Source organism: Gracilinanus agilis, chromosome 4 (genome assembly GCF_016433145.1).
Source record: "Gracilinanus agilis isolate LMUSP501 chromosome 4, AgileGrace, whole genome shotgun sequence".
Taxonomy (NCBI): Eukaryota; Metazoa; Chordata; class Mammalia; order Didelphimorphia; family Didelphidae; genus Gracilinanus; species Gracilinanus agilis.
Genome location: NC_058133.1, coordinates 475,704,747 through 475,732,220, shown reverse-complemented (window position 1 = coordinate 475,732,220; position 27,474 = coordinate 475,704,747). Strand labels below are relative to the sequence as shown.

The 27,474-nt window shown below is 41.4% G+C and overlaps 1 protein-coding gene across 1 annotated transcript; it reads left to right on the top strand.

Moving 5' to 3' along the window:
• Positions 1-1,168: 1,168 nt before the first annotated feature.
• Positions 1,169-27,269, top strand: GOLPH3L (golgi phosphoprotein 3 like). Its single transcript, XM_044676119.1, has 4 exons — positions 1,169-1,357; positions 19,759-19,890; positions 22,657-22,771; positions 24,885-27,269. Exons 1-4 carry the CDS (start codon positions 1,169-1,171, stop codon positions 25,310-25,312), a joined length of 864 nt encoding a protein of 287 aa, XP_044532054.1. The 3' UTR covers positions 25,313-27,269.
• The last annotated feature ends 205 nt before the right edge of the window (positions 27,270-27,474 follow it).

Sequence of the window (27,474 nt, the reverse complement as noted above, 5' to 3'; positions counted from 1 at the left end):
AGAAACAGACTGACAGAAGAGCATTTCCTTTCCTTTGGCCCCCTCTTTAAAAAGTTTGCCCGTCACTGTTCTAGGGGACAGCTGGGTGGCTCAGTGAATTGAGAGCCAGGCCTAGAAGTTCAAATCAGGTCTCAGACACCTCCTAGCTGGGTGACCCTGGGCAAATCACTTAACCCCCATTGCCTAGCCTTTACTGCTCTTCTGTCTTAGAATCAATACTTTGTAAGGTTGTGGAAAGTTCACACTTAAGCAATTGACAGGAAGGATGATATATTAATCATAGAGATATTATCTAGTTGAGCAGTAAGCTTCAGAGTTTGATTTGACATCAATAATATCAATAATCAATACTTTGTATTGATTCTAAGACAGAAGGTAAGGGTTTAAAAAATAAAATAATAGAATGTATCCTCTACCTTCCCATTCCTCCACTTTCCTTTTCTTGCTCACTTCTTCATCTTTGCCCCTTGAAAAAAGCTCAATCACCTCCTTCTTAAAGCCTTTTCCATGGTTCTGTCTATACTAAAGTGAAATTTTCCTCCAAATAAATCTCATAGAACCTTTTCTCTTAGGCTCTTTTACATGCTTTTAATATCCTATTTTGAGTTGTAGTTATTTGAGTACATGTTTTATCTCCTCTACTAGAGTGCTGGCTCCTTGAAGACAAATGTGTTTCTCATTTATTTTTGGGTCTGGCCCAGTATCTGGCACACAGGTGTCTAATCGGGGTATATTCAAAGAATGAATGAACTGTGTGAATAAAGCAAACTGCCCATCCTTTTTGCCTTGGAGGTATGGGGCGGAGAGGATATTTTACATTAGGTTGTGGAAAGTTCACACTTAAGCAATTGACAGGAAGGATGATATATTAATCATAGAGATATTATCTAGTTGAGCAGTAAGCTTCAGAGTTTGATTTGACATCATTACATAAAGAAACTGGGTCATTGCCCTTTTGAAAGCAAAAGAGGATTTTTCTATTTCGTTGTTCTAGGTTTCCCTTCTGTTCTATTTTCAACTTACATTTCTAAATATTTCTAAATACATACGCTTCTAATTGTGTATACATATCAATACATATATATGTATGTATAACTTTCTATATATGTACATTATATTACATATGTATATATATGTTCTTATCCAACCTCCCCTGGAACAGGTGAGAATGTCATCTTTGACTCACCGAGGCCGGCGGCGGGGTGCTGAGGTTGGCAAGAACTCTGAAAAGGAGTTGGAAGGTGAAGAGGACTCCCACCAAGATAGATGTCTGGATGCGGATGACTCCGGGGATTCTAAGGATATCCGCCTCAACCTTATGGAAGAGGTGTTGCTCCTGGGCCTGAAGGATAAGGAGGTAATGGAGTCTAATAAAGGAGATATAGCTCTCTGAGTGCATGATATATATTTGTCATATTAGTACTGGCAAGTTTTGAGAGAAGTAAAATTCATGAGATTTCCTTTCTTTTTTTCTTTTTTGGTAAAGCATGAATTTTATGCTCCACAGTTTTGGAGTTCCAGTAACCTCTGGGGATGACTGAGGCCTGTAGGGTGAGACCTAGAGGGATAAATAACTAGAAACTCCTCCAAAGATTTCGATTTTGTAGGAGAAGAAAAACTGTTGATGAAACTATTTTTACCTTTCACCTGCCAGAAGTAACTACCTGTTTTATTGATAGCTACCTTTGTATGGATTATTTCTTCTGTTCTGCAGGAAACTTCTTGCTTTGAAACAAGGAAGAGGTGTGTGATGACTTGTTTTACAATGTAAAGAATAGGTGGAGCCCTATAGCATTTGGAATACAATGGATTCTTCTCTTCTGACCTCATTTAATTAAATTTAAGTACTCTCATTTGAAGAGGAATTGGATTTTTTAAAAAACAATTTAAACTTAATTCCTTAAATTCTTACTTAATATCATGTTTCATTTTTTATTAATTATTTCTATATATACATAGAAATAATTTTTAAAACAGCTCTTCCTGCTGCATTTTCCTTTATCTTGAGAACATTTATTATATAATTGCTTTAAGATGTCAAGTCTTAGGTTCTAAGAGATTCTTCCTGTCAATTGTACATTTTACCCTATATTAGTCATTTGGCTTTTTTTCTATGACTCATTTTCTACAGGTACTTTCTTTCCCTTTGTAGAGGAACATACAAAAAACATTTTAGTATCCTATATTAAGACAAGAAATCATTATTATTATTATTCATAGAGATGTTGAAAATTTCTTAGAGTAAAAGTATTTCCTCATATAAAAATATTAAATTTACCTTATTAAAAAAAACAATATTGCTATTTGATTTGAGCTGAAAGACATCATGACCAATAGTGGAGTGTCTCAGGGTACTTGGGGAAAGGTACCAAGTGATCATCGCCTCTCCCTTGCCTTAGATTCTTTGGTATAAGTGGGACGAGCTCTTGTTCGGTCTTTGGCTTAGAATTACATATACTCCCCTTGCTTCTAATTTCTTGAGGGAAGCTTCGGACCTCCCTCATAGAAAGTTGTTCACTTAATGTTAGACAAGTGCCCCATACATATACAGAGGGCGTACATAAAAAGGCTTGTGGGGAATTCTCTGCCCTGTGGGCAGTTTATAGGCTTTTCCTTAAATAAAATTATAGGCTTGTTCATTGTATCCACAAAGGAGTTCTTCATTTAAATCTCCAGGTACCTCTTTCTTTTCCCTCCAGGTTAGTTGAGAAAGTTGAATTGGATATTTGTATTACTAGTGAAATATTCCACTTGAATTTATTGAGAGAGCAAAGCAAAACTCTGTTGTGTTATTAGAGTTAGCCAAGGAAGTTGGGTCGGGCTCTTGTATTATTTAAGAAAATTTTAAAGAACAAATTAAGTGAGCAAAGCAATGATTGGGAAGGGTATTCAGAGCACAGGTTAGGATTGGGTGGAGATCTCGTTCCTGGAATCTCTTAGTGGAATGGCCAGAACACTTCTCACCAAGTACGGAAAGGAGAATCCTGAAGCGATTTGTTCACTACCTGTGTGCCAGGCTGGCTTCTGCTCTGCTTGGTGTGATTAGTTTCCTGCTAACCTATAGATGCTCAGATTCAGGCGCCGATCTTTTCTTTGTGTGTCTTTTACACAGATATTAATAGGAGGCATTTTATAAGATGGGATAAAAGTGCCTTATACGACACAACTTTTGTTTTGTAGGACAGTGAGATTAGTTGGAAGGAGAAGTAATCTTTTAATACTTTTTTAAAAAATTTTTACTAATCACATATATTAATAAATTTCCACACAAATTTTCCTAAGTTATAGGACAGAACTTATCTCCCTCCCTTCCCTTCCTTTCCCTCTCCCAGTGCTAGCAGGCGATCTGAATTATCTTGCAAAACAGTTTCATATTGTTCATTTTTGTGAGTAATCTTATAAAACCAAAACCCCAAAACATAAACCCAAATAAACAAATGAAAAATCACATGCTTTCATCTGCTTTCTAGGGAAGTAATATTTTTAAAAGTATCAATAAAACATTAAAAAAATTTTGTACTGTATATAATATTGTAAATACAAATACCAACTGATGATCATAGATTTAAAGTTGGGAGGGGCCCTACAAGACATCTTCCATTTAACTAATGGAGAAACAAAGGCCTAGAGAGGTGAGAAGCCTGTTCAAAAGAATGGGAAATGCTCTGGGAGGGGGAGGAAAGGGAGGGAGGGAGAGAAAATGAATCATGTCAGCATGGAAAAAATATTTTATAAATAAATAAAGTTTTTTTTTAAAAAAGGATGAGAAATAATGGAAAGAAATTCATAGACTGTATACCTAAGAGGTCATTTGGGAAAGTGCCAGATTTATAATCAGTAGACCTGGATTTAAATCCTGCTTCTGCCACTTGGTACTTGTGTGATTTGGACAAGTCACTTAATCCCTCTAGGCCTCAGTTTCCTAATTTGTAAAGTGAGAGGTTAGACTAGATGGCCTGTTAAAATCTGGTAATCATCGATTAGTATTTTGTGTTCACAATATGAATATCCTGTCACCTACTCATACTTTCCTTCTCTATGCAGAAATCCTTTCTTCAGAACAGCCTATCCCTAATTAATGATCATCCAACCTCTAACAAGCTCTGTTAAGTACACAGTGCTTTCAATGTGGCAGTTAAATATCTGAGGAATTGAATTAGCAGCCTTTTAGGTTGCTTTATTTTTCTTTCAAAAGGAAGTTGATAATTAAGGAAAAATAATTTTCCTTATTTAACTTGTATCACAGGAAATACAAGAAAAACATAGGCATTTTTGAATCTGAGCATTTAAGAAGAAATATTCTAATATATGTAACTTTAGCAATTCTGTCTTTCCTCTCTGAAAACACATACATTAGATCTGCACTTTTTTTACTGGTCTTCCACATTATAAATATATTCAATATTCAGCAATATTTGATGAACTTAACAGTGAGACTTTTGGACTTTATTCTATAAGAGAATAGGGATGGTGAGTGAAGCTTTTTAAGCATGAGAACACCATGGTTAAATTAGAAGTTCATTTAAGCTCTTTAGCCAAATCCAACCATTCAGGTTTATTATTCTATGTTCAATTCTCTTTGGCCAAAGCAACTGGCCATGTGGTGTTGGGTATTTGGTATCCATCATGTAAGGATAGAGAAAGACCTGTGGTTTCATTGGTATAAAAAAATTCCTCTGCCACTTGCAGACCATCAATGTTTTGTCCCAGTCTGTAGTTTGGAGGGCTTCCTAAAGCATTGAGGGGAAAGCTTATACTCTCAGTAAGAGTCTTGAAGGCCTTGAATTCAAGCCTTTCTGGGTGTCCAAGCTACTATATATCTCACTGTCTTTATCAGTCACATACTTGAGCAAATATGAAATTGTTTCTTTCTGTGAAAAACTAACTCTAACCTTAAGATAATATTGCTCACAATTTCCATATTACTCTGGTCAGAATTAGAAACAATGTTATTTAATTTCACTAGAATTATTCAATTGAATTCAGACCTATATTTTAAAAGCCTAGAAGACAAATATTTTAGATAACTGTAGATGTTAAAGAAGACCCCGTTTCAAGTGGTTAATTCATTCAGCTATCTCCTAAATCAGGGGTCGGCAACCTTTTTGGCCGTGAGAGCCATAAATGCCACATTTTTTAAAATAAAATTTCGTGAGAGCCGTACAGTGCTCACAGTGCCGCTCCTGTAACAGCGCCTGAAAAAAATGGACTTTATGGCTGCTGCAGAAAGAGCCATATCTGGCCCTCAAAAGAGCCAGATATGGCTTGAGAGCCATACATTGCCAGCCCCTGTCCTAAATAGATTATATTCCAAATATCACAGGAAGATGGCTGTCTTCTCTTTTCTTAGAAATCTCTAGTTTAGAAGCTGGGCCACAGCTTTCCTTGAAAATACAACTTCGGGGGGTGGGGGGAAGGGAATATAAATTCCATTATGATATGTTGGGAAGTTCAAACCCATAGAAAAACATATTTAAAAGTTTTGGTATACCTTAGACAAACAGTTCTTGGCAGCAGTTGAGAGCATTGAACCTGAGCACCTACCTGGCAACATAAAATAGACTTGTTTCCTGTTGAAACCAGGATCTTGTTGAATTGTCAATATTGCCTTTGTTAAGAAATCTTGATAATTCTACCTTTATTGGCTCACTGATGTTTAGTCATGAACGACTGCGGTTTTTTTACTGATAATTTAGATCTATATTTTCCAGCTCTAAAGTTACCTGTAATAACAGTTAAGTGAATTCTCTTGTCCTCCTGATCTTTGGAGAGAATTCTTTTTTAAAATTGTTTCTTTAATCTTTATTTTATTTTAATAAAAAATTTCCACATAAGTTTTCCAAAGTTATATGACCCAGATTGTCTCCCTCCCTTCTTCCCTTTCCCATTCCAGAGCTGACAGGTAATTCCACTGGATTGTTATACAAATATTATCACACAAAATGGATTTCATAATCATTTTTATAAGTGAATAATCTTATGAAAATAAAATCCCAAATCATATACCCAATAAACAAGTAATAAATCATCTGTTTCATCTGCATTCCTACCTCAACAGTTCTTTCTCTGGAAGTAGGTTGCATTCGTTTTGGGGAGAATTCTTAAAAGAATCTCTTGCGATCACAGTATCTGGATTGGCCATTCATTTGTAATTTCATTAATATAACAAAAATGTGTTGAGCCCTCCCACATGCAAGTCACCATGTTTAATTTCCTTTCTTGCTCACTGGAAGTATAGTATGTTAACATAGCTATTCATTCATTGTCTTGCAAATGGAATAGTCACAGGTTTTCAAAGATGTCTGTATTCTGGAAGGTAATAGACATTTTTAAAAAACCAAATCCCAAATGAGACTTGATAGCAGGAATATTCTTTTTTAAAATTTTAATTGAATGCGTTATCTTTTTAATGACTAGCCTTGCTCATAGAAAAATGATAAACATTTTTGAAGAAATTAAGAACTCTTGAGTGTGGAATGTAGTGCAGGCTATCAAATGTGGTCATTCTATCTGTCAGCTGTATTGAACAGATGTTGGGTTTTTGTTTGCTTGTTTTTTAACCTTTATAACCCTAAAAGCCTCATTGAATAGAGGGAGAGATACATGAAATAAATGTGATGTAAGAACAAAAGACATCAATGAAATTTGATTTAAAGGTGGTAAAAAAAATGTTATGTTTAAACTGTTGGAGAATATGAAAAATAAATAATTGGAGCTGTTAGGTGGCTCAGTGGATAGTGAACCAGCCTGGAGACAGAAGGTTATGGATTCAAATGTAGCCTCAAGACGCTTCCTAATTGTGTGACCCTGGGCAAGTCACAACTTCCTTTGCCCAGCCCTTACCACTTTTTGGCCTTGGAACCAATAATTAGTATTGATTCTCAGATAGAAGGTAAGGGTTTAAAAAATGATATAAATTAATGATGAAAGAAATCAGACAGGATAAGAATTTTATTTAAAATTTTGAATATGATGCCCCTGCCTTGACATTATTCTTAACCAAGCTATTTACTACCTCTTGTTAAAAGCCTTTTTGCTTAGAAAGTCTCAGATGGTTAGGTTTTTTGTGCATCAGATCACTTAAAAAAATCTTTCAGCCAATCTTTGTCAATCATCCAAATACCCTCTTGGAAAGAATGAAATATAACCCCTTTCTGAAGGTTAGATTCTTCAATATAATTTAATTTCTGATATTATAAGACAATTGAACTTTATCCTTTCAAAGATGTTTAACTATTAAATTAAAATCTGATATTCTGCCTGGTTTATCCTTTTAATTCTTTAGTTGAACATAGTGAATAAGGCCTCTCACAGATTAAAATGGCTTGTGTTATTGGGCTAATGTATCATACAAGCTTGTTCAAGTTGTTTTGCATGGGCTGTGGAGTTCTGCCATTTGGTTTTTAAGCTCCATAGAATTATTTTTTAAAAATTTCATTGGACCTATGACATAAAACAAAAAGATCATTTATTATTTGGCCTGATAGCTTGAAATTCTAAAATCTTATTTTATATATAGAATATAGTTCAAATGAACTTTTCCAAAAACGTACCAGCTCTCTTCTAGATCTAACTTTGACAGTGAAGAAAAGTCTCATCTTCTTTGTGTTTTGGCAGCAGTTGAGAATTTAGAACACTGGGCCTAGAGTCAGGAAGACCTGATTTCAAATCTGGCCTCAGATGTTTACTGGCTGTGTAATCCTAGGCAAGTTACTTCACCTGTTTGCCTCCCTTTGCTCCACTGTAAAATGAGAATAATATTACCTTCAAAGGATTTTATCTCATTTACAAATGAGATAACATTTGTAAAACTCTCTGCACAATGCTTGGCACACAGCAGGACTTACTAAATGCTTATTTTCCTTTCCTTTCCCTTCTTATGATAATATGATTGTTGAGTCTAGAAACTTGGTGGGCCACTTTACTCCTGCCACTGTATTATTAAAGCTGTCCTGCCTCCAAAGACAGCATCAGTCACCTCTCTTTGCTCTTCTTCCTAAGCCAAGGGAACTGTTGAAGCTTGTTCATTCTTAGTAGGACTTCCAAGAATTTTATGCCTCGAGGTAGCTTCATGTTATCTAATGGCTTATCATATGTTTTATTAAGCAATAAAGATATAAATCCTCCACAGCAATCTTTCACAAGTCATTTGTCCTAGGCTGTTGTGGCTCTAATTCACAGGTTCCCAACTTGGGGACCCTTCATCACTATATGCCATGGAATTATGTTAAGGATTCTGTTTACATGCTAAGTATTATTATTTTTCATCTTTATTTAGTGTGAACAAATTAGGCAGCATAACGGCTCTACTGGAGACCGAATCAATGCTAATGTGTGTTTTTCAGATATAGTCTCACTCCTCTTTTTTGATCTAGATCTGTGATTTTTTTTTTTGGAGTACGGAATTCCCCATCAAGGAATCCCCCATAAATGCACATCAGTCACCACTCTACAATTTCTAGTCTTAAAGAGCTCCTGGGAGCACTGACTTGGTCAGAATCATACCCCTGGGATGTGTTTGAGGCAATATTAGGATCAGCACTTCCTCCCCACTCTGGGATCAGTTCTCTATCTGCTGTCCTTGCTCTGCTTTTCTTACTGAATGTTCATGATCTTGAATTTTCTCATTCCCTGGCTACTCATTGCACAACTATCATCAACATTGGGTGTTGATATTAAAAAGACTCTCTTACTCAACACAGTTTGCTCTGGCGTTTAATGACTTAACATGCTAACCTGTGGTGGGAGACCTTAAGACAAAGCTAAAATTCAGTTTGGAAACTTAAAGCCATTATCTAAAGTAATGTCCAAAAGATGGTCCCATTGTCATGGTTAGAACATGTGGAATATTGTTTTCTGTTCTGAGTGCCACATTAGAAAAGAGTCACATTTGATTTGGAAGGCATCCAAAATAGACCAAGATGGAAAAGGCGGGGAGAGGGGCCACTAGGTGACTCCGTGAGTAGAGAACCAGGCCTAGAGATGGGTTCAAGTCTGGCCTTAGACACTTCCTAGCTGGGTCCTAGACAAGTCACTTAACCCCCATTGCCTAGCCCTTACTGCTTTTCTGCCTTAGAATCAATACATAGTATTGATTCTAAGATAGAAGGTATGGATTTGGGTTTTTTTTTTAAGCTGGTAAAAAGACTTAAAATTATGTCACATGATAAGATAGCTAAAGAAACTAGTCATGTTTAGCATGGAGAAGAGAAGCTTTTTGGGGAAACAGGAGAGCTGCCTTCAAGCAGTCAACAGACTTTAGCATCATCTGCTATGCGGAAGGCCCTCTATTAGGTGCTGAAAGAATTGCCACTTCAGGGAGCTTACATTCTGTCAGGGGTAAAATATTCAAGTTTACAAAAACAGATGCAGGGGAATCTGAGGAGGTCTGCTAGTGGAACCTGACCTGAGCTTTGTAGAGGCAGTGGGGAGAGAAGCAGGTGCATCCCACGTCTGGAGATTGGCCTTTGCAGAGGCATAGGAATGGCTAGAATGAGTTAGAGGAGCAGCAGGATGCTGAGTTTGACTGAATCCTAGGAGGTGTGTGTGGTGGGGAGAGAATGAGCTTGGAGCCAAATTGTGAAGGGCTTTAAATGCCAGAGAAGCTTACGTTTGGTTCCAGACTCAAGGAAGTCTATGGGGAGCTTATTGAGAAGGGAATGACCACTATCTTCAAGTATTTGAAGAATTGTAATCAGAAAAAATTTTAGTCTTAATTCTACATGGATCCAGAAGATGGAACGGAGATCACTGTTGGAAGTTAGAGGTCTATTCCTCACCCCCTCTCGAAAGATCTGTCCAGAATTGAAATGGAGGCCTTATAATGAGCTAGTAAGTCTTCTCCCACCCCACCTCCCTCACAAGAAATGTGCAGGCAGGGAGAGGGCAGCCATTTGTCTGGGATGTTTTAGAGAGCGTTTGTACACCAGGAAGTGACACCAGGTGACCACTAAGGGTCCTCTCCATCTGAGGGTTCCATAAGTTAGAGCAGTTGAAGAAGTTGGATGCTCTAATGGGCTTCAAGTTAAAAAGAAGGCTACAGGAGGAAATGGCTAACTCTTCTAATCACAACTGAAGAGATAAGAGGGGAAGGATATCCTCTTGGCAACAGGTTCTGCAAGTTCTACCCAGGAGACCCAGCTGAAAAAAAATTCACTTCCATTATCTCCTCCTTCACCTCATTTTATCAGCAAAGTTTCCACTTAAAAGGCAAGTGGAGGAATCTGAGTAGATAAAATATCATGTTTTTCCTTTTATTCAATCTCGAAAAGCTGCATTGACAGGCTAGCAGAGACATGGTGAAGGCTAATGGATCACCCAGGATACCATAACTTTTAAGCAACAAGCAAGAATGAAAGCAAAGCTAGGCAGTATGGTATAGTGAACAGTACTGACCTTGGAATCGGGAAGCCCTGGTTCAAGTCCTATATTTCACACTTATTGGCTTTGGAATCATGGGCAAATCCCTTAAACTTTCGGTGATTTAGGCAGCTCTTGAGTTACAGAAAAGGTCTCAACCTGCTCTGTTAATGGGATTTTCCTTTTCTGAGTGGTCTCTAGATCAGTGAATTCACAGGTCCATTCTCTATCCCCTACAAAATGGGAAAATCTTAGGGACTGTTGCTTATAATCTGTTATGCCCAAATGCAATGCAGTTTCTTCTCCTCCTTAAACTAAGCTCTTAGGAGAATCAATTGTCCTGTTTCATCATTGTACCCTCAGAGCTCTGCACAGTAAAGGCTGTTAGATTGTTGAACCCAGCTGTCCAGGAAGCACACCAGTTAAAAGAGTTCCTTGAAGGTCCTTTTATCTGTTCCTACCTTGCCATCGTTATCTATAGAGTAAAGAATGAAGGTGATAGGAGGTGTCACCAAAAACTCCGTAGTTGGGAAAAACACTAAGGTCTTCAGGTTTTTGTTCAGTTATCAATAGACTGCTCCCATTTCACTGGTAGCAGGATAGTAGTCTAGGTTTTCCAACTAATCACCATGGGGGGCAGCCAGTGGACAAGTCACTTAACCTCTATTAGCCTCAGTTTCCTCAACTGTAAAGTGAAGATAATAATAGCAACTGCCTCCTGTACACATAGTAGGTGCTATGTAAATGCTTCCTTCTTTCCTCTTTCCTGCTTACTCACCGTTCCTTACTTTGGTTTTCATGGTCCTCCCTGGGCTGTCTCCCTTTGTCTCCCTTTACCTGACAATTCTCCCCAGCATGAGCCTTTTGCTTCAGTTTTGTTATTCATAGAAAACATGGGTTTATTTGGGCTTCCTTTTTGCTCATGCCTCTACTTCCCCTCCCTGGCACCTTTTCTCCTTTTCTCCACCAGTTAAAATCCTTTAGTTTTTGTTGTTCCTGGGGTGTTTTGTTTTGTTTTTCTCAGTCCAATTCAAGTCTCCATTCCTCCTCAAAGAAACCTTCAGCTTCTCCAGTATCTGTTGATTCTCCCATTCCCTACATGTCCATGGGCCAAGTCTGTAGCCACCCAATTTGGAGTTCTTTGGACCCTTGTATTATTTGCTAGTTGTGTCTTGATCAATAAATTGTAAGCTCCTTGAGGAAAAGGACCATACCTTCTACCTTTATTTTTATCTCCATGTTCTGGTGATAGGACACAGGAGTCACTTTTCTTTGATGGCACACAGCCTCAGAATTTCCAAAAGCAGCAGTATCCTATGCTTGCTCCAATTGAAAACCATCGTAGGGCTTACTCTTTAAGCAAATAATAAAGGATAGCAAATAAAGCCCTGGCTCTTTTGCTTACTAGGGAAGAATGGCACCTAACATGATTAGTATTTCTATTTTCAGGCATGGCTTCTAATTTTGAGCAGCCTCTGCCCTAGGAGAACATTAGGGGCATGTTGTGGTTATTGTCACAGCAAAAGAGACTGACAGATAGGAGGAAGACCCAGAGAACAGTGTAGTCAGAATGAATGGATGAATAAAGAAAATATTTTAAGTGCTCATTATGTGTAAAGCACTGTGCTTAGCCCTTGGCAGACTCAGAGAAAGGCAAAACGGGCCCTATCCTCAGGGAGCCCCCATTCTGACAAGGGAAGCCTGTACACAGAGGAGGTTTCAGCTCTAAGTCAGAAGAAGACAAACTCCTTAGAGTATAGCAGAGAAGCATGTGTCACTGCAGTTTCTTTAATGTCATCTCCAATGTCGGCAGCGGCAAGAACTCTCCTTTCTGGGTCTTCTGTCCTCTGAGGCTGCAGGTGCAGTTTTCTAGGCTGCTTTTCATGCGCGTGGCTCCCCAGGATGATAGATAGAGGCGCCAGGCTGGAAGCAGTGCTACCCATCTGCCTGGTGGTGGCAGTTGGTTATTGCTGGTGGTGATGAGGAAGATGAGCTAGCCCCCCTCCACAGTGGGGAGTGGGGGTGGCAGAGTTGGAAGCAGGTACACTGATTTGTGGAACACTGCCATTCCCATGGTTCTTCACTGATCTCCATCAGTTCCTTAGGGGAGATGGTGGTCCAGGGAAGCAAAATTCAGAAGAGGAGAAGGGAAGGTAACAGCGTCAGATGCCACTGACTGAGAGGTCAAGAGGGAAAAGAATTGAGGGAAAAAAAGCCATAGATTAAGAGATCAAAGCCAGATTGTAGAATGTTTCTAGAAGACAGTGTGACAGAACAATTAAAGAAGGCAGTGAGTAGACATACTTTTTCAGGAGTTTGACCTGGGAAAAGATATCCAGACCAGCAGCTTGGGGAACAGTAAGATCTAGTGAAGGGTTTTTTTGTTTTGCTTTTTCTTAACCCTTACCTTCTGTCTTACAGTCAATATTGAGTGTAAGACAAGAAGAGCATTAAGGACTGGGAAATGGGGGTTAAGTGACTTGCCCAGGGTCACACAGCTAAAAAGTGTTTGAGGCCAGATTTGAGCCCAGGTCCTCCTGTTTCTGGATCTGGCAGCTTTATCCACTGAGCCACCTAACTGTCCCCTAGTGAAGATTTTTCAAGGATGAGAAACTTGGGCATGTTTCAGTAGTCAGCAAGCTTTTATTAAGTACCAAGCACCCTGCTAAGGACTGGGCATACAAATAGAGACAAAAACAGCCCCTTTTCTCAAGGCGCTGGCAATCAAATGAGGGATATAACTTGCAAACAATTATGTACAAATAAGATGCATGCAGGATAAATCAGAGGTAATCTTAAGGGGAACTAAGAAAGGTTTCTTGTAGAATGCAGGATTTCAGCTTGAAAGAAATTGGGAGATGGAGATGAAAATGGAAAGCATTCCAGGCATGGGGAACAGCCAGTGACAATGCATGTTGAAAATGTTTCTAGGGGGATGCAGTGGGTTGGCTCGGTGGATAGAGGGTGACTGACTCTTCTTTGTCTCCAGAAGCCTTTCCCACTGTATCACACCTTCCTTTTGAGAATTGAACTCAGGCCCTTCAGCTTATGAGACTGATGTGCTGTCTACTGCACGAAAGAGTCGTTGGGCTTGGACTTGGCCCTGATGGGGAATGGTCATCCCCACTCGAGCTCAAATACGGTCTTTTATTAGTCTGAGACTAGTGAATTTGAATTTTCCCTCAGCAAGGAACTCTTATGTGACAAGGTCAAGCCTGGGGCTTTCACTTTTAAGCTAAGTAAACTGGGATTCATTAAATCTTTCTAGGCTACAAGTTTGGGGGCTTCTAGATTCCACATCAACACTATCAATCCTCAGCTGACTGTGAAAAATTACTTTTCTAGTTGTCTTTTTCATAGTCTTGCATAATTTTAATGTGGGAAACCCCTTGTTTAAAAAAAGAATCTTCAATTTGCATTTTTCACTATGAAATCATGCTATTTTAACATCAACAAATAGTAGTCAATAGTGAAATTTTATATTCTCATCCATTTTTAGTCTGTTTTGTGACTATAGATGTCTGATATAGAAAATGATCATCAAAAGCCTACCCATTCCCTCCTGTTTTCATCAAGGATACCATTGGTGTATGCATAGGCCATTTTCATCAAGATCTTCTAGAGATGAGAAAGTAGCCCAAGATTGTTGATACTTTCTCAGTCATCTTTTTCTCTGACACAGCCACCACTCTAGTGCCAGCCCTCATCTCATGACTGCAGTAGCTACTACTGCTGGGACTGCCCCAAATCTCTTCCCACTCCAGGCCATTCTCCATTCAGCCATTAAAGCAATTTTCCTAAAGCACAGGTCCAGTCATATGCCGATTCCCCCCATTTCCCTGAGGAGACTCCAGTGACTGCCTGCTGCCTCCAGGATCAAATCCAGAGTGCTCTGTTGGGCACTCAGAGCCCTTCCTATCTTTCCCATCTCCTCACACCTTATTCCTCAGTAGGTGTTCTTGGATCCAGGACACTGGCCTCCCTCCCGGCTGTTCTGTGAATGAGACCCTCCATCTCTTAAGCATTTTCTCTGACTAACCTCCTTACCTAGAATAGCCCATCTCCTCTGTTCCTACTCCTGACCTGCACCCCACATCTTCCTTAAGTCCCAACTTAAATCTCACCTTCTCCTGGCAGCCTTTCCCAATCCTTTAATTCTCATGCCTTCCTTCTATTAATTATTTCCTGTTTAATGGCTTGCTTTATAGATATCTGTTTGCGTGTTATCTCCCTGTTAGACTGTAAGTTCTTGTCTTTTGCCTCTTGGTATCCCCAGCCCTCGGCACAGCGCCTAGCACCTACATAACACTTAATAAATGCTGATGGATTGATTGATCTTTACTTCAATTGCCTCATCAGGCTGGTGTTCTTCATCCTCAAGTGTCAGCGATGGACCCTTGAGAAATTACTCTCTATCTCTTCTCTGTGGAGGTTGGGAAACCATAGGAAGAAGGAACAGACAGAAGCTAGAGAAAGCGCTTCTTTTTATTTGTCCCTTCCATAGACCAAAGAAAAAAATACCATATTTTTCAAAAAGTGCTATTTGGCATAATTTATAAAATTAAAATGTTCCTTCCCTTCTTTCTACCCTTCTGTCTTAGAATCCATATTAAGTATCACTTCCAAGGCAGAAGAGCAGTTCAAGGCTAAGTGACTAGGACCAAGTGACTTGCCCAGGGTCACACAGCTAGGGAGGGTCCTAGGGAGTATTGAACCCCAAACCTCCTTCCTATCTCCAAACCTGACTCGGTATCCACAAAGCCCCTAGCTGCTCCTAGTTATATATTTTTCCCCTCAATATCCTTTTATATATTGAGGGAGTTGGGAATCCCAAGATAGAAAACAAAAAGGATTCCTTTTTCTTTGGAAATTAAACCAATTTTCAAGTCAAAACTGTAGTAGATATTTTTGGTGTATGCTTTAAAGATTTTTTCCCCCATCTTTGGTTCTGTTTGCTCTGAGCAGGAAGCTTTTAAATCCTCGACCTTCATGGAGTTGTTTGAAGGCGTGTCTTCAAGGAAGCTTAGCATGAGGAAGGACAGTATGTACACATGGCTGGGTAGACATTTAGGTGGAAGGTTGGTGAATTGTCCTCACCCTCTTCAGACTTTACATCCTGGTCATTCAATCCTCACTACCCCCACCCCCCACCAAAAAAAAATCCTATTTGGTACTATTTGAATTGAAGCAGTAGAATATCATTCATTCTTCCATTAATTTTGAGCCCTGATACGAAGTATGAGCAGTGAGGGCTAGGTAGTTGGGCTTAAATGACTTGCCTAAGGTCACACTGCTAGGACATGTCTGAGGCTACATTTGAACCTAGGATCTCCTGTCCCCAAGCCAGGCCCTCTCTCTACTGAGCCACCTAATTATTACCCCACCCCCTTTTTTCCCCCCTTTACTTTTCTGTCTTAGAATTGATACTAAGTATTGGTTCCAAGGCAGAAGACTTTATTCATTTTAAACCCTTGCTTTGTGTCATGGTAACAGCTCTTCAGACAGAGGGGCAGGGGCTAGACAGATGGGATTACATGATTTGCCCAGGGCCACACAGCTAGGAAGCTCTGAACCCAAGCCCTCCCTACTCCAGCCCTGTCACTCCATCACTGGGCCACCTAGTTGCCCCTGATGTCATTTTTTTTTTAAACCCTTGTACTTTGGTGTATTGTCTCATAGGTGGAAGAGTGGTAAGGGTGGGCAATAGGGGTCAAGTGACTTGCCCAGGGTCACACAGCTGAGAAGTGGCTGAGGCCAGATTTGAACCTAGGGCCTCCTGTCTCTAGGCCTGACTCTCACTCCACTGAGCTACCCAGCTGCTCCCTGTCATTTATTTTTAAGAGCAACAGAAATCATCCCATTCCTGTTTCTGTCAGTCTTCTTTTGTGATTTTTTTTCTGCTGGCACAGGCATTGGGGAAGGGTTTGCTTCTCTTGTATCAGACATTGCCGCTGGGCCTCTGTCACTAGGGTACGTCTGAATGCTTTTATGCATGGATTATGGGGATAGAATAGATTGGATATGTTTTATTTTAAAGGGAATCACAGGACAAGTCCTTCATAGATGTAAAAATTATGCCCTTTCCTTTTTTTCTAGACTGGTTTCACAACTAGGTGGCATGGTGAGTGCCAGTCCTGGTGTCAGGAAGATTCATCCCCCTGAATTCAAATCTGGCCTCAAAGTACTAGCTGTGTGATCCTGGGCATGCCATTTAACCCTATTTGCCTCAGTTTCCTCATATGTAAAATGAACTAGAGAAGGAAATAGCAAACCATTCCAGTATCTTTGCTAAGAAAACTCCAAAAGGGGGTTTTACAACTGAAATGACTAAACAAGAGTTAATATTCTCCTTTCTTTATCTCTGAGATATCACCAGGGAAGGCAGGACACAGCCTCTGTCACCCCTGTTGCCACCTCATACCCCTCTCTTCTTACCCATCTATCTTTATTCTCCTGCTCCTGCATAGTCCTAAAGGATGATATTTTTCAGGATCTCAAAGGTTTTGTGAAGTTGAATGAGAAAGAATGTTTGTCAAGGAAGTACAATCATTACATCCTGGTTTCTGAGGCACCTTTGTTTATATACTGTTGGAATCTTTGACATCTTCGTAACTAAAACCAAAGCTGAGGAGTGAGTTGGAAAGAAGAAACCCAAGGAAGGATCTTTTCTAATAGCTTCATTCTAGTTGACATGTTTACATAACTTGTTTAAAATGTGTGGGGCCACCCAAGTCTGAGAGGCATATAAATTTTATTGCTTCTTCAGGCTGCTTTGTTGTTCAGGAATAGGTTATGCTTTAATGTGAACCAGGTGGAAAAGTGAATAAGCTCCAGTGTTTATATGAAAAGAATATCCTTGTTCCACGTACCCTGTGTGGCAGGTGTTGTTTGATGGCAGAGAAGTGAGTGGATTAGACCTCCAGAAACTCAGGGGAGGTGAGATGGAATTTATAAAAGTTTCTGCTGACCTGTCAGTGTTAACTGGAGTCTGGAGTAAGAGAGTTGGAAACATAAGTGCAGTAGTTGGGGCATGGGAAAAGATCTGAGGTAGAAGGCTTGGAGGAAGAGGAGAGGTGGGTGCATTAAGTATTTTATCCCCTTCCTGTAAACTTGCAGCAGTCCAATCAGGAAAACTATTTACCCTCTTCCTCTCACAGGAAGAAACTGAAGTCACAGATCACTCTGATTTTGGAGAATGTGATTAATGATTAGATCCTGGTTAGCCAGACTACAGAAGCTATCGTCTCTCCCATTTATACATTCCTCTGCTCTAGTAGAAAGGCACATTCATTTGATATTGTGTCTCGGGCATGAAACTTACTCACTCAAAAATCCTCAGTGATGGAGTCAGGAGGTCCTGGGTTCAGATCTACCCTTGTAGATACTTTCTAGCTGTGTGACCCTGGGCAAGCCACTTAATCCCAGGTTCCCAGCCCTTACTCCTCTTCTGTCTTAGAATCAATACTTAGTATCTATTCTAAGTCGGAAGGTAAGGGTTTAAATAAAAATTCTTCAATGACTCTTGTTTGTAAACCTAAAACCTAAAAAAGTCTGGTATTCATGACCCTTTGCAGTTTGACCCTGATTTGTCTGCTATCCCCACATGACTATTCTAAAAGCAATCATATTCCAGATAAACTGGTACATTCACATCATCTCCTAAACGTGCCCCCTCCTTAAACTTCTCTTTTGTTCACTCAGCTTAGGATTTTTTTCTTCCTCACCTAAATACTATCCATGCTTCAAATGTAGCCCAAATGCTAGCTCTTCCTTCAAATTTCCCAGACAATGCCAGAGTAAAAGCGACCGATCCCTTTGAATTCTATTTTTTTTTAACCCTTACCTTCCATCTTAGAATCATGCATGCCCAGGGTCACACAGCTAGGAAGTATCTGAGGTCATATTTGAATCCAGGACCTCCTGTCTTTAGGCCTGGCTCTCAATCCACTGAGCCACCTCTCTGCTCCCTACCTTTAAATTCTTAAGACACATTGCAAGTATCACTTATATATCAATAAATCACATAATGCTTTTTGATACTTTTTCTTTTCTCTATGTCTTATCTCAACTAGATTAAATATTCCTTAAGCACAGAAGTTTATGCCTCTGTCCGCCACAACTCTAGTGCAGGGATTTATATTTAATATTCATCATTTTGACTGTCAGAAAACTAGAAAGGCCAGATGGTTTCCATTTTGCTCTACCTGATTTACCAGTAATCCTCCCCCTAATTTTTGGGATGTCACAGGAGCAGTTTTTAGAGAACTTAACGTTGCCTTTCTTCAACTTTAAATTTTTGGGTCAGAATTGAATCACAGGGTAGAGTTAGGCAGTACAATGGTTAGAGTTGGGTTTAAATCTGGCCTCAATACTTCTGAGCTGTGTGACTCTGAGGCCGTTGCCTAGCCCTTACCATCTTCTGCCTTAAAACCAATACTAAGACGAAGGTAAGGGTTTTAAAAAAAAGAATTGAATCACAGACTTTTCACTTTGGAATCTATTTCAGAGACCATCTAGTCTAGCTCATACTTGAGCATGAATCAGCTCATACACATATACATATATACATACCTGACAAGAGGTTGTCTGGTCATCTCGACTTTGCTTGCAGTCACCTCTAGTGAAGGAGACCCATGACTGACCTCCCAAGGTAGACCATTTCTACTTTGGGGCTTATTTAAATTATCAAGAAAGTCTTCCTTCTATCAAAGTGGTTCCCAGACTTCAGAGAGTGCATGGATTCTTTTTTCAGAACAAGAGACTGATGAGCTACTTATCAGCTGCTAGTGCATCCAGATTATGAGGGGCCAGGAAGAAAATGGTCTTTTCAGAAAGAGCCAAAAAGGCTCAGGAGGCCGTGAACTTTCTTGTGCTCAGCTGTGCTTTGTGACCATAGGATCACAGGTTAGTTCTGGCAAGATCTTCAAGGCCGTCTCATCCAAACCCTGCATTTTGTAGATGAGGAAACTGAGGCTGAAAGGAGTTCTGTGACTTGCTCAGGGTCCCATAGGCATATAATTAATGCAAGATTTGAACCCAAATTCTCTTTCTCCAAATCTTGCACCTCTTCTGTGTAGAGCTATGTGCTGGCTGCTGGAGAAGAGAAATAGGGAAAGGAGAAGCTGGTTTTCATTCACAGAAGGTTCATAGCTGCTGGGGGGAAAACTAGCTCCTGCCTAAGGAGGTTTACAGTCTATTAGGAGAGAGAAAAAAATCCAGAGAATATATGTATTGAAAACAGAGAAAGGCAAATATAAATTCTAAAGCCAGACGTAGTCATCCATGTTGATAAGGTATCAGGAGGTGCCAGGAAAATGGATCTGGTGAGTGAACTGAGCCATTCTTAGAGCCACCTGTGACAAGTCAGTAGCCCTTACAGAACCTTTTCCTTTGAACTAGGGTTATACATCCTTCTGGAATGACTGCATTTCATCTGGGCTCCGAGGAGGCATCCTGATAGAATTGGCCATGCGAGGTCGGATCCATCTGGAGCCCCCCACCATACGGAAGAAGAGACTACTAGACCGAAAGGTAACCCATAACCTACTTTACACATACTCTGCCTTTTTTAGAGGAGGAAAACTGGGTGCAGCTGGAGCGTGCTCTGTCCTTTGGAGGAACCTTCTGAGGCACCCATCTCCCACCTCCAAGCTGGGAGGGTAAACAAACAAGTGAAAGAATCAGGCACGAGAATCAGGAACTGCCTTCCCAGCTGCCCTCTGGCTACTTTCTTTCCTTCCTGCTAACCTTGATGAACATAAAAATGATGCCCATTGCTTGTACCTGTATCCTCACAGACTCACCCTTTGCCCTTCTCTAGTCAGGCTGCTCTGCTTCATGCCACAGTTTCCCTGTGTCACTGATCATTGGTCACCAATGATTACTCATTTCTCAGCTCCAAAACCAAAGTTCTCGTCATCTCCCCTTTTCTTATTTCTTCGGATCACTCTTTCATTCACATAGTCTCAAACTCTCCCTCATGTTCCCTACGTCCCTTAGAAACTTCAATCCTTCCTTTTTATATTGTCTCATAATGCTTCATGTTGTATTGTTTAATATCTTGTGAGTTTGTGTCATGTCTCTTTATTCAGTTGTAAACTCCCAAGGGTGGAGAACAGGTATTAGTTCTCTTTTTATATCCTATAACATCGATACTGTTAAAATCATTATCTGGAACAAGATGGATGCCACTTTGAATGACAGGACCGGCAGTTGAGAACCTCGGAATGTCCCCAGGTGCCATGAGCCAAGGGCAAAAAGCAGTTGGCCCCAGCCCTATAAATACCCCCAAGTGATAAGACAAGCAAGCTGGCTCAGATTGGAGCAGGGACTTGGGAAGGTGGGAGGTGATGGGTGAAGGGTAGGCCTGAAACCTGTATCCTGTTTTCCTACTGAGAGAGCTAGAGAACAATCACCATCATTGTTAACAGAGCTGAGAGAGTTTACTGACATCATCATTCAAGATCATAAAATAGCCTTCCCTAATCTCTGGCTTGGCTGTGGCCAAGTCAGGTCAGAGTTAGTGAGAGTGAAGAACCTCCAGTGTCTACTAAGCCTAGCAATCTCCAGACCTTGATCAGCAACCTAGATTATTAGCCTAAATAATTAGCAATAGAGTTCCTAAATCTTCAATCCTATTCCCTTGTTTCCTAACCCGAACTGTAATAAAGGGGGTAATGTGGCTGATAATGGGGAGCTGGTAGTACAAGTGAGTCACCTGGCCAGGGAGCCTGTAACTACTATAGCTGGTGATTTGAGACCTCCAAGAATGTGTAGCCTGAGCTGTGATGCCCAGTCAGTCTCCCTGCTATCTGTAGGCTTCTTTAAGGTGGAGAGTGAGGAGCCCCTTCCTGCTGGAGTGAAAGTAGCACTCAACAGGATGTGAAGCCCACACACTTCCTGAACAAAATGGATGCTTGCCCAGTACTTCCTTTGGAGTCAAGTGGTTGCTATTCTCCCCTCTCCTTAGCCCCTTAGCCCAGGATAATGTTATAATTAACTACAGGAGCTCACAGTTTTCAGGCTAAGGGTTTATTAAACACAGGAGGGGAAACTGAGGAAAGAGGGTTTAGGGTCTGGAGAAGCTGTTGCTAAGGGTGACTGGCCAGTGTTGGCAATGGACCTAGAAGGTAAGATCAGGCTGAGGAACCAGCCCCTCAGCCAGGGATAATTTCCACTGCCCTGATGTTAAGTGATCCACCAGCTAGACAGATGAGGTTGATGATTTGGTTTAGGGGTTTCCCTGTTGCTAGGCTGACCTAATCTAATTTCCTACCCACGATCCACCTCCCTCAACTTGGGGTCCCCAAGGGAAGTCCAGGGGTAGCTGGGTGTCTGGGTGAGGTCAAGGAAATCAGAACCCCTAGGTTGGTTCTGCAGGGGTATTTATAGTCCCAGCTCAAACTGTCAGGTCTTGGGACTGGCACCTGCTGGGCCAAAGTTCCATTCTCCTAACTGCCAGGATTGCCTAGGGTAATTTGCAAATGCAAGAGATCTTGCATAAATCCTTCCTTATACATCAATAGATTTAAATACAGTGTTGACCACCAAGTACCTTTCCTGAGTGGTGATGATAACAAAGCCCTTGGGAAGAGGAGATCAATACGCAGTCAGATTATACCATTATTCAGTTGCTAATCAATAGCCCTCATCAACAACTAATCCAACCTCAGATTGGGACCTAGAGAGATTAACTATTCTCACAACCTCTCAGGAGTTCCCTGCCTGGGCAAACTGTTAGAAAGGGTATCTGACAAGCTTATTCAACCAAGCTTGTCAGGGAGGAGAGGCATAGATTATACTAGTAATTCCCAGAGTGGGTGCTACCACCCCCTGGTGGGTGCTGCAACGATCCAGGGGGTAGTGATGGCCACAGGTGCATTTATCTTTCCTATTAATTGCTATTAAAAATTTTTAAAAATTAATTTCCAGGGGGCTAAGTAATATTTTTTCTGGAAAGGGGGCAGTAGGCCAAAAAAGTTTGGGAACCACTGCATTATACCAACAACAACTGCATAGAGGCCTGTGAGAGGAGAGTGCTTCCTCTCTCACCAACTACACCCAGCTTAGGCCTGGGCATACAAGCCCTCCTCCATCTATGAGAGCTATTTCTCTGGGATCTCTATACCATTATAACAATATAATATAAATATAATAGTTTTCTTAATAGCTATTTGTTGGATTTTTTTTCTAAAACCCTTACTTTTCATCTTAGAATCAATACCATGTATTGGTTCCAAGGCAGAAGAAAAATAAATAAATGCAGGCCCTTGTTCCTTTCCTCTTCTTCCCTAAAAGGTGCTGCTAAAGTCAGATAGTCCAACTGGCGATGTGTTATTGGATGAAACCCTCAAGCACATCAAAGCCACAGAACCAGCAGAAACTGTTCAGACGTGGATAGAACTACTCACTGGTAAAAGAATTCAAAATTCACTATTCATCTTTCTTTACATTAGAGACCAAGCCATAGTCCTGTCTCCTTCCCAGGAAAAGAGAAGAGAAATTCATGTTACTAGGAGAGAATAAGGACCTGACTTTAAATGTGTAAAATTAATAAAAAATGATAATAACAAAATAATAATAGCATCTACTGGGTGCTGGGTACAGTGCCAAGTTCTTTGCAAATATGTTCTCATTTGATCCTCACAATAGCCCTGGGAGGTAAATGATATTATTAATTCTCATTTTACAGGTGAGAAAACTGAGGCAGACTTAGAGGTTAAGGGACTTGCCCAGGGTCACCTAGGAAAAAGACTGAGGCCAGATTTGAACACAAGTCTTTCAATCCACTGCACTACCTAACTGCCTAATGGCAGAGATGTAAGCACCGGCCTCCTGATCACGGCCCTCCTTCTCTTCCTTCCCCACGTGGTCCTGGTACCCTCTTGAGACTTCTCAAGTCTTCAAAGCAATTTGGATAGCAGGGTGATGGTTGTAAGGGAGAGCAGGGCATGGGCTTTATAGTGTGATCAGGGTCTTACTACTGGGGCAGCTAAGTTACACAGTGGATAGAGAGCCAGCCCTAGAGTCAGGAGGTCCAGCCGTGTGACCCTGGCCAAGTCACTTTACCCCAACTGTCTGGGCCTTACTGCTCTTCTTAGACTTGAGCATAAGACAGAAGATATGGGTTGGGTTTTGTTTGTTTGTTTGTTTTTAAAAAGGTCATAGTAGTCCTTTAGGAAATGGCGATTCCCCAAATGGAAGTGCTTAACTCCAACCTCAGGAAAAGGCATGCTGGAAGAGACAGGGCCCATAAAGCTGGAGCTCCAAACTTGCCCTAGAGACCCCAGGGCCCCCTGCCTGGGGACTATGGGCCTTAGTCTTTGTGGGTCTCCCTCGGTGACAGCCCTGGGAGCCTCGAGATTCTTCCTTCTCACCCTATGAAATCCTGGGAAGCCCTTTCTGAAGAGACAGCATGTCTCCTGGGACCCATAAAACACAAATCTCAGGGTCAAAGGTGCTCCTTGACAGACGAGGAAATGACTGGTTTATATACCTGATGCTAGGCAGTTGAAGGACACAAATTTCCCTCTCAAAAAGGATGGCTGGGAGTTTGGGGGGCATCAGCTGAATATTTCTTTCTAGGGGAAAACCAAAATTTTCCCTTCTGGAAGATTTCTTTCTCATAGAAAGAGATGATGTAGCCTTTGACTTCTCTATGATAATATAAAAAACAGTCCCGGTTCCTCTGGAGCTGAGATGTCATCAATCTCCCACTGCACAATTCGCCTTGGCGAGGAGATCTCTTCAAGCCATCTCAGGGGATTTTCCTTTTTTTCTTCACGATGATTATTGATTCTCACACACAGTTATTCAATCACTTAATAATTGGGATTATTCCTTACAATTTATCACTAAAATACAAATGAATAGGATTACATGCAGTGAATATCCAGTTCTTCAAAGGCATAGAACAATGAATATGAACTGAAGCCTCATTAAATTATCCTCTTTGATTCCTGCTGCCTCTCTGATGGGACCCCTGGCCATCCCATCTCTTCCTACCACGGAAGGACAGGCAGGGCCCTTCTCCGCTGTCCCTACTGGGTCCTTATGAGACTGGAGGTGAAACCCCTCCCTCTTTGATTTTATTTTATATTTTTCCATGGTTACATGATTCATTTTCTCTTCCTCCCCTCCCCTCCTTTTTGATTGGGTTTTTCAGCTCCTTCGTCCTTCCTCTCCTGTTCCCTGCACTAAGCCTGACTCTGTGGACTGTCTCAATGTTTGGAAAAGTGAGAAGGTGCCGGAAAGATGGGAGGGGCCACAAGCTCCGTGGTTGATTCTCTCAGTCACTGCAAAACCTTTGTTCTTAGTTCTTACCGACTAGGATTCCTAGAGTCTTCTCCGCCATCCCCGGGAGAGGGTCACCCCCAGAGCGTCTAGTAAAGCTGTGCGCTCGAGGGCAGGTCTTCACAAAATTTGCCTGAGAGCCTTAGAATTGAACACGTGCTCCTATAAGTCAGAAAATTAATCTTTTTGTTTGTTTGTTTGCATGTATGGTATCCGTTCACCCATCATCGCAGGTGAAACATGGAATCCCTTCAAGCTGCAGTACCAGCTGAGGAATGTGCGAGAGCGGATTGCCAAAAACCTGGTGGAGAAGGGCATCCTGACCACTGAGAAGCAGAACTTCCTGCTGTTCGACATGACCACCCACCCTGTGACCAACACCACCGAGAAGCAGCGACTCGTCCGGAAGCTTCAGGAGAGCGTTCTGGAGCGGTGGGTGAACGACCCCCAGCGCATGGACCGCAGAACCCTGGCGCTCCTGGTGCTGGCCCACTCCTCAGACGTGCTAGAAAGCGTCTTCTCCACGCTGGCAGACGACAGGTACGACATAGCTATGAATCGAGCCAAGGACCTGGTGGAGCTCGACCCCGAGGTGGAAGGAACAAAGCACAGTGCCACGGAGATGATCTGGGCTGTGCTGGCGGCCTTCAATAAATCCTAGAGCCAGCAGGCGGGTTCTTCCTTTCCCCCTGCTGCTGATGACCACCGGAGACCACACCACTCTGTTCATGTGATGAGGTGTTTGTTTGGGAGCTGGTTGATTTTCATCTTTTTTTTTCCTTCTCTTGGACCAAATTCTTGGTGAGTAAGGGAGCAATCTCAGGGCATCGCCAGAGGCCTTGACATGATAAATGAAGACTTGCCACTTTTCCCAACATATCTTATCCAGTGGAAGAGAAGGAGTTCAGCACCCTACTCTCCTTTTGTAGCTTGCCCCTGTGTCTTGGACAACTATAGCCAGTCAGATGGGGCTCAAACGCTTCAGCCTCAGAGAGTCAGGCAGAAGTGAATAGAGCAAGCTCTTCATTTTTCTAAAACCTTTGTCCCATCTTAAATACATAGCTCACTCAAGTCCTTTGTCTCCTGGACTCTCTCAGCATTCTGTAGTTTATTATAAAGTAGCATCCTACTCGGGTGAAGGGCAGAAATCAAAACCAGTTTTTGAAGCATTTGAGATGTGGTATTTGTGTATCCCTGTTATGCTGATGTTTTTCCCATCTTTCCATTTTCATCTTAAAGCATGTCTAAAACCTGCCAACCTGGTCAATAATATTTAGAGACGAGAGATAAATTTTCAGACTCCCTCTTATTCTATTTCACTCATCCCCAGGTCAGAAACCAATTTAAAATTTTATCTCCTAACTACCTCCTCTATGCCTTGCAGGATTGGAAATTGTAAGAGGGAAGAGATGAACATTCCTACCCCTTACCACAAGGTTATTCTGGTTTTCTTCTTCCCCCTGTGCCTGCCAGTGCTTTTTATGTATTTATTTTGGCTTCAACTGACGAAGCTAGAACTGAAATTGCTTTTGGAACACAGTCTCCTGAGTTCTAAGAAAGTGTGTAGGCATTGGGTCATTGATGGTGAACCTATGTCATGTGTGCCAAAGATGGCACACAGCACTCTCTGTGGGTATTCCCCCCCCCCCCCAGCTCATTACTAGACAGGCAGAAGGAGCCTGGCTGAGGACATTTCTCACAACATCCACCCCTCTGCCCAGCAGCCCAATGGGAGTACTTCCTCCCTCCCCTGTCTGGGGTGAGGGTAGGGCAGGGTATACCCGACATGCTGTCTCTAAAAGGTTTGCCATCACTGCTAGGTCTTCATTGACACTATGAGGCTTCTTGACCCAGAAGGGGAGAGTCACTAGACTCCATGTTATTGTCCGGGTTATTATGGCTAATGATAACCGGGGTCACTTAATCTTCAAACCTCAACTGAATTTCTAACAAAAAAGGTTTTCTGTTTTCAACTCTGTAAAAGAGGCAAGGAGAGCCTATAGTAAGGGCTTCTCATAGGGATTCTATAGCTGATGAAAGGAGATTTGGTATTAGAAATACAGCTCCCAGGAACAAATTTAGCCAATGTTAGAAATCCACCCATCCCCACACACTCAGATAAGCACTGCCTCCCCACTAAGACTAGACCGTACAGTCTGTGAGTGGCCAGGCCTCCCAGTTGTTCTGGAGCGAACCTCTTCAAGGCTTGTTCTCCTGCTTCTTCCTGCTCCACAACCTGGCTGTGGTGACCACAAATATTACCAAATGAACATGTCTTAGTTTTCCCTTTATGGCTTTAAATGGCTGAAGGCAGATTGTCTGTAATAATAGTGAAACTAGGCAGAACTCCAAATTTGCTTTTCTTGAGACAGAAGGCCATGTCCCTGGAAACCCAACCTGGCTTTACTTTTCTTTGTCCTTTGAATGATTCATGTGCATGAAAACCAGGTTGTTAGAGGTCAAGTTGAGTTTGGTTCTTGTCAGTCATTATTTTCACTACTTCTCTCAAAAAGATGGGAGAGGCCAAGTGTAAGTCTCCGTTGTGTACACTGCCAGTCAGCTTCCCTTTCCCTGCCTATGGCCATTGCCTTTGTTCAATAAAGTTTGTATTCTTGGCTCTCTTGTCTCTGGGTACAATTTTGCAGTGTCTAGAGCTCTCACTGGCGATGGGATCCTTCATGTACAAGTCCAGAAATGCCTGCCCCTCCTATTTACTTCAGTTTATCAATCCGTATTGTTGGATTGGGTGCTTCAGTATTTTGGGGGTATGAGACTGGCTGCTTCCTCTACCAACTCTTCTGACACCTTCTTTGCTCTCCCTGA

Bases quoted from the DNA above. Each gene is read 5' to 3' on its own strand.
- GOLPH3L (XM_044676119.1), top strand. From the start codon at position 1,169: ATGTCATCTTTGACTCACCGAGGCCGGCGGCGGGGTGCTGAGGTTGGC. The intron at 1,358-19,758 runs GTAATGGAGTCT...CCTTTGAACTAG, and splicing joins TGGGCCTGAAGGATAAGGAG to GGTTATACATCCTTCTGGAA. The intron at 19,891-22,656 runs GTAACCCATAAC...CTTCCCTAAAAG, and splicing joins AGAGACTACTAGACCGAAAG to GTGCTGCTAAAGTCAGATAG.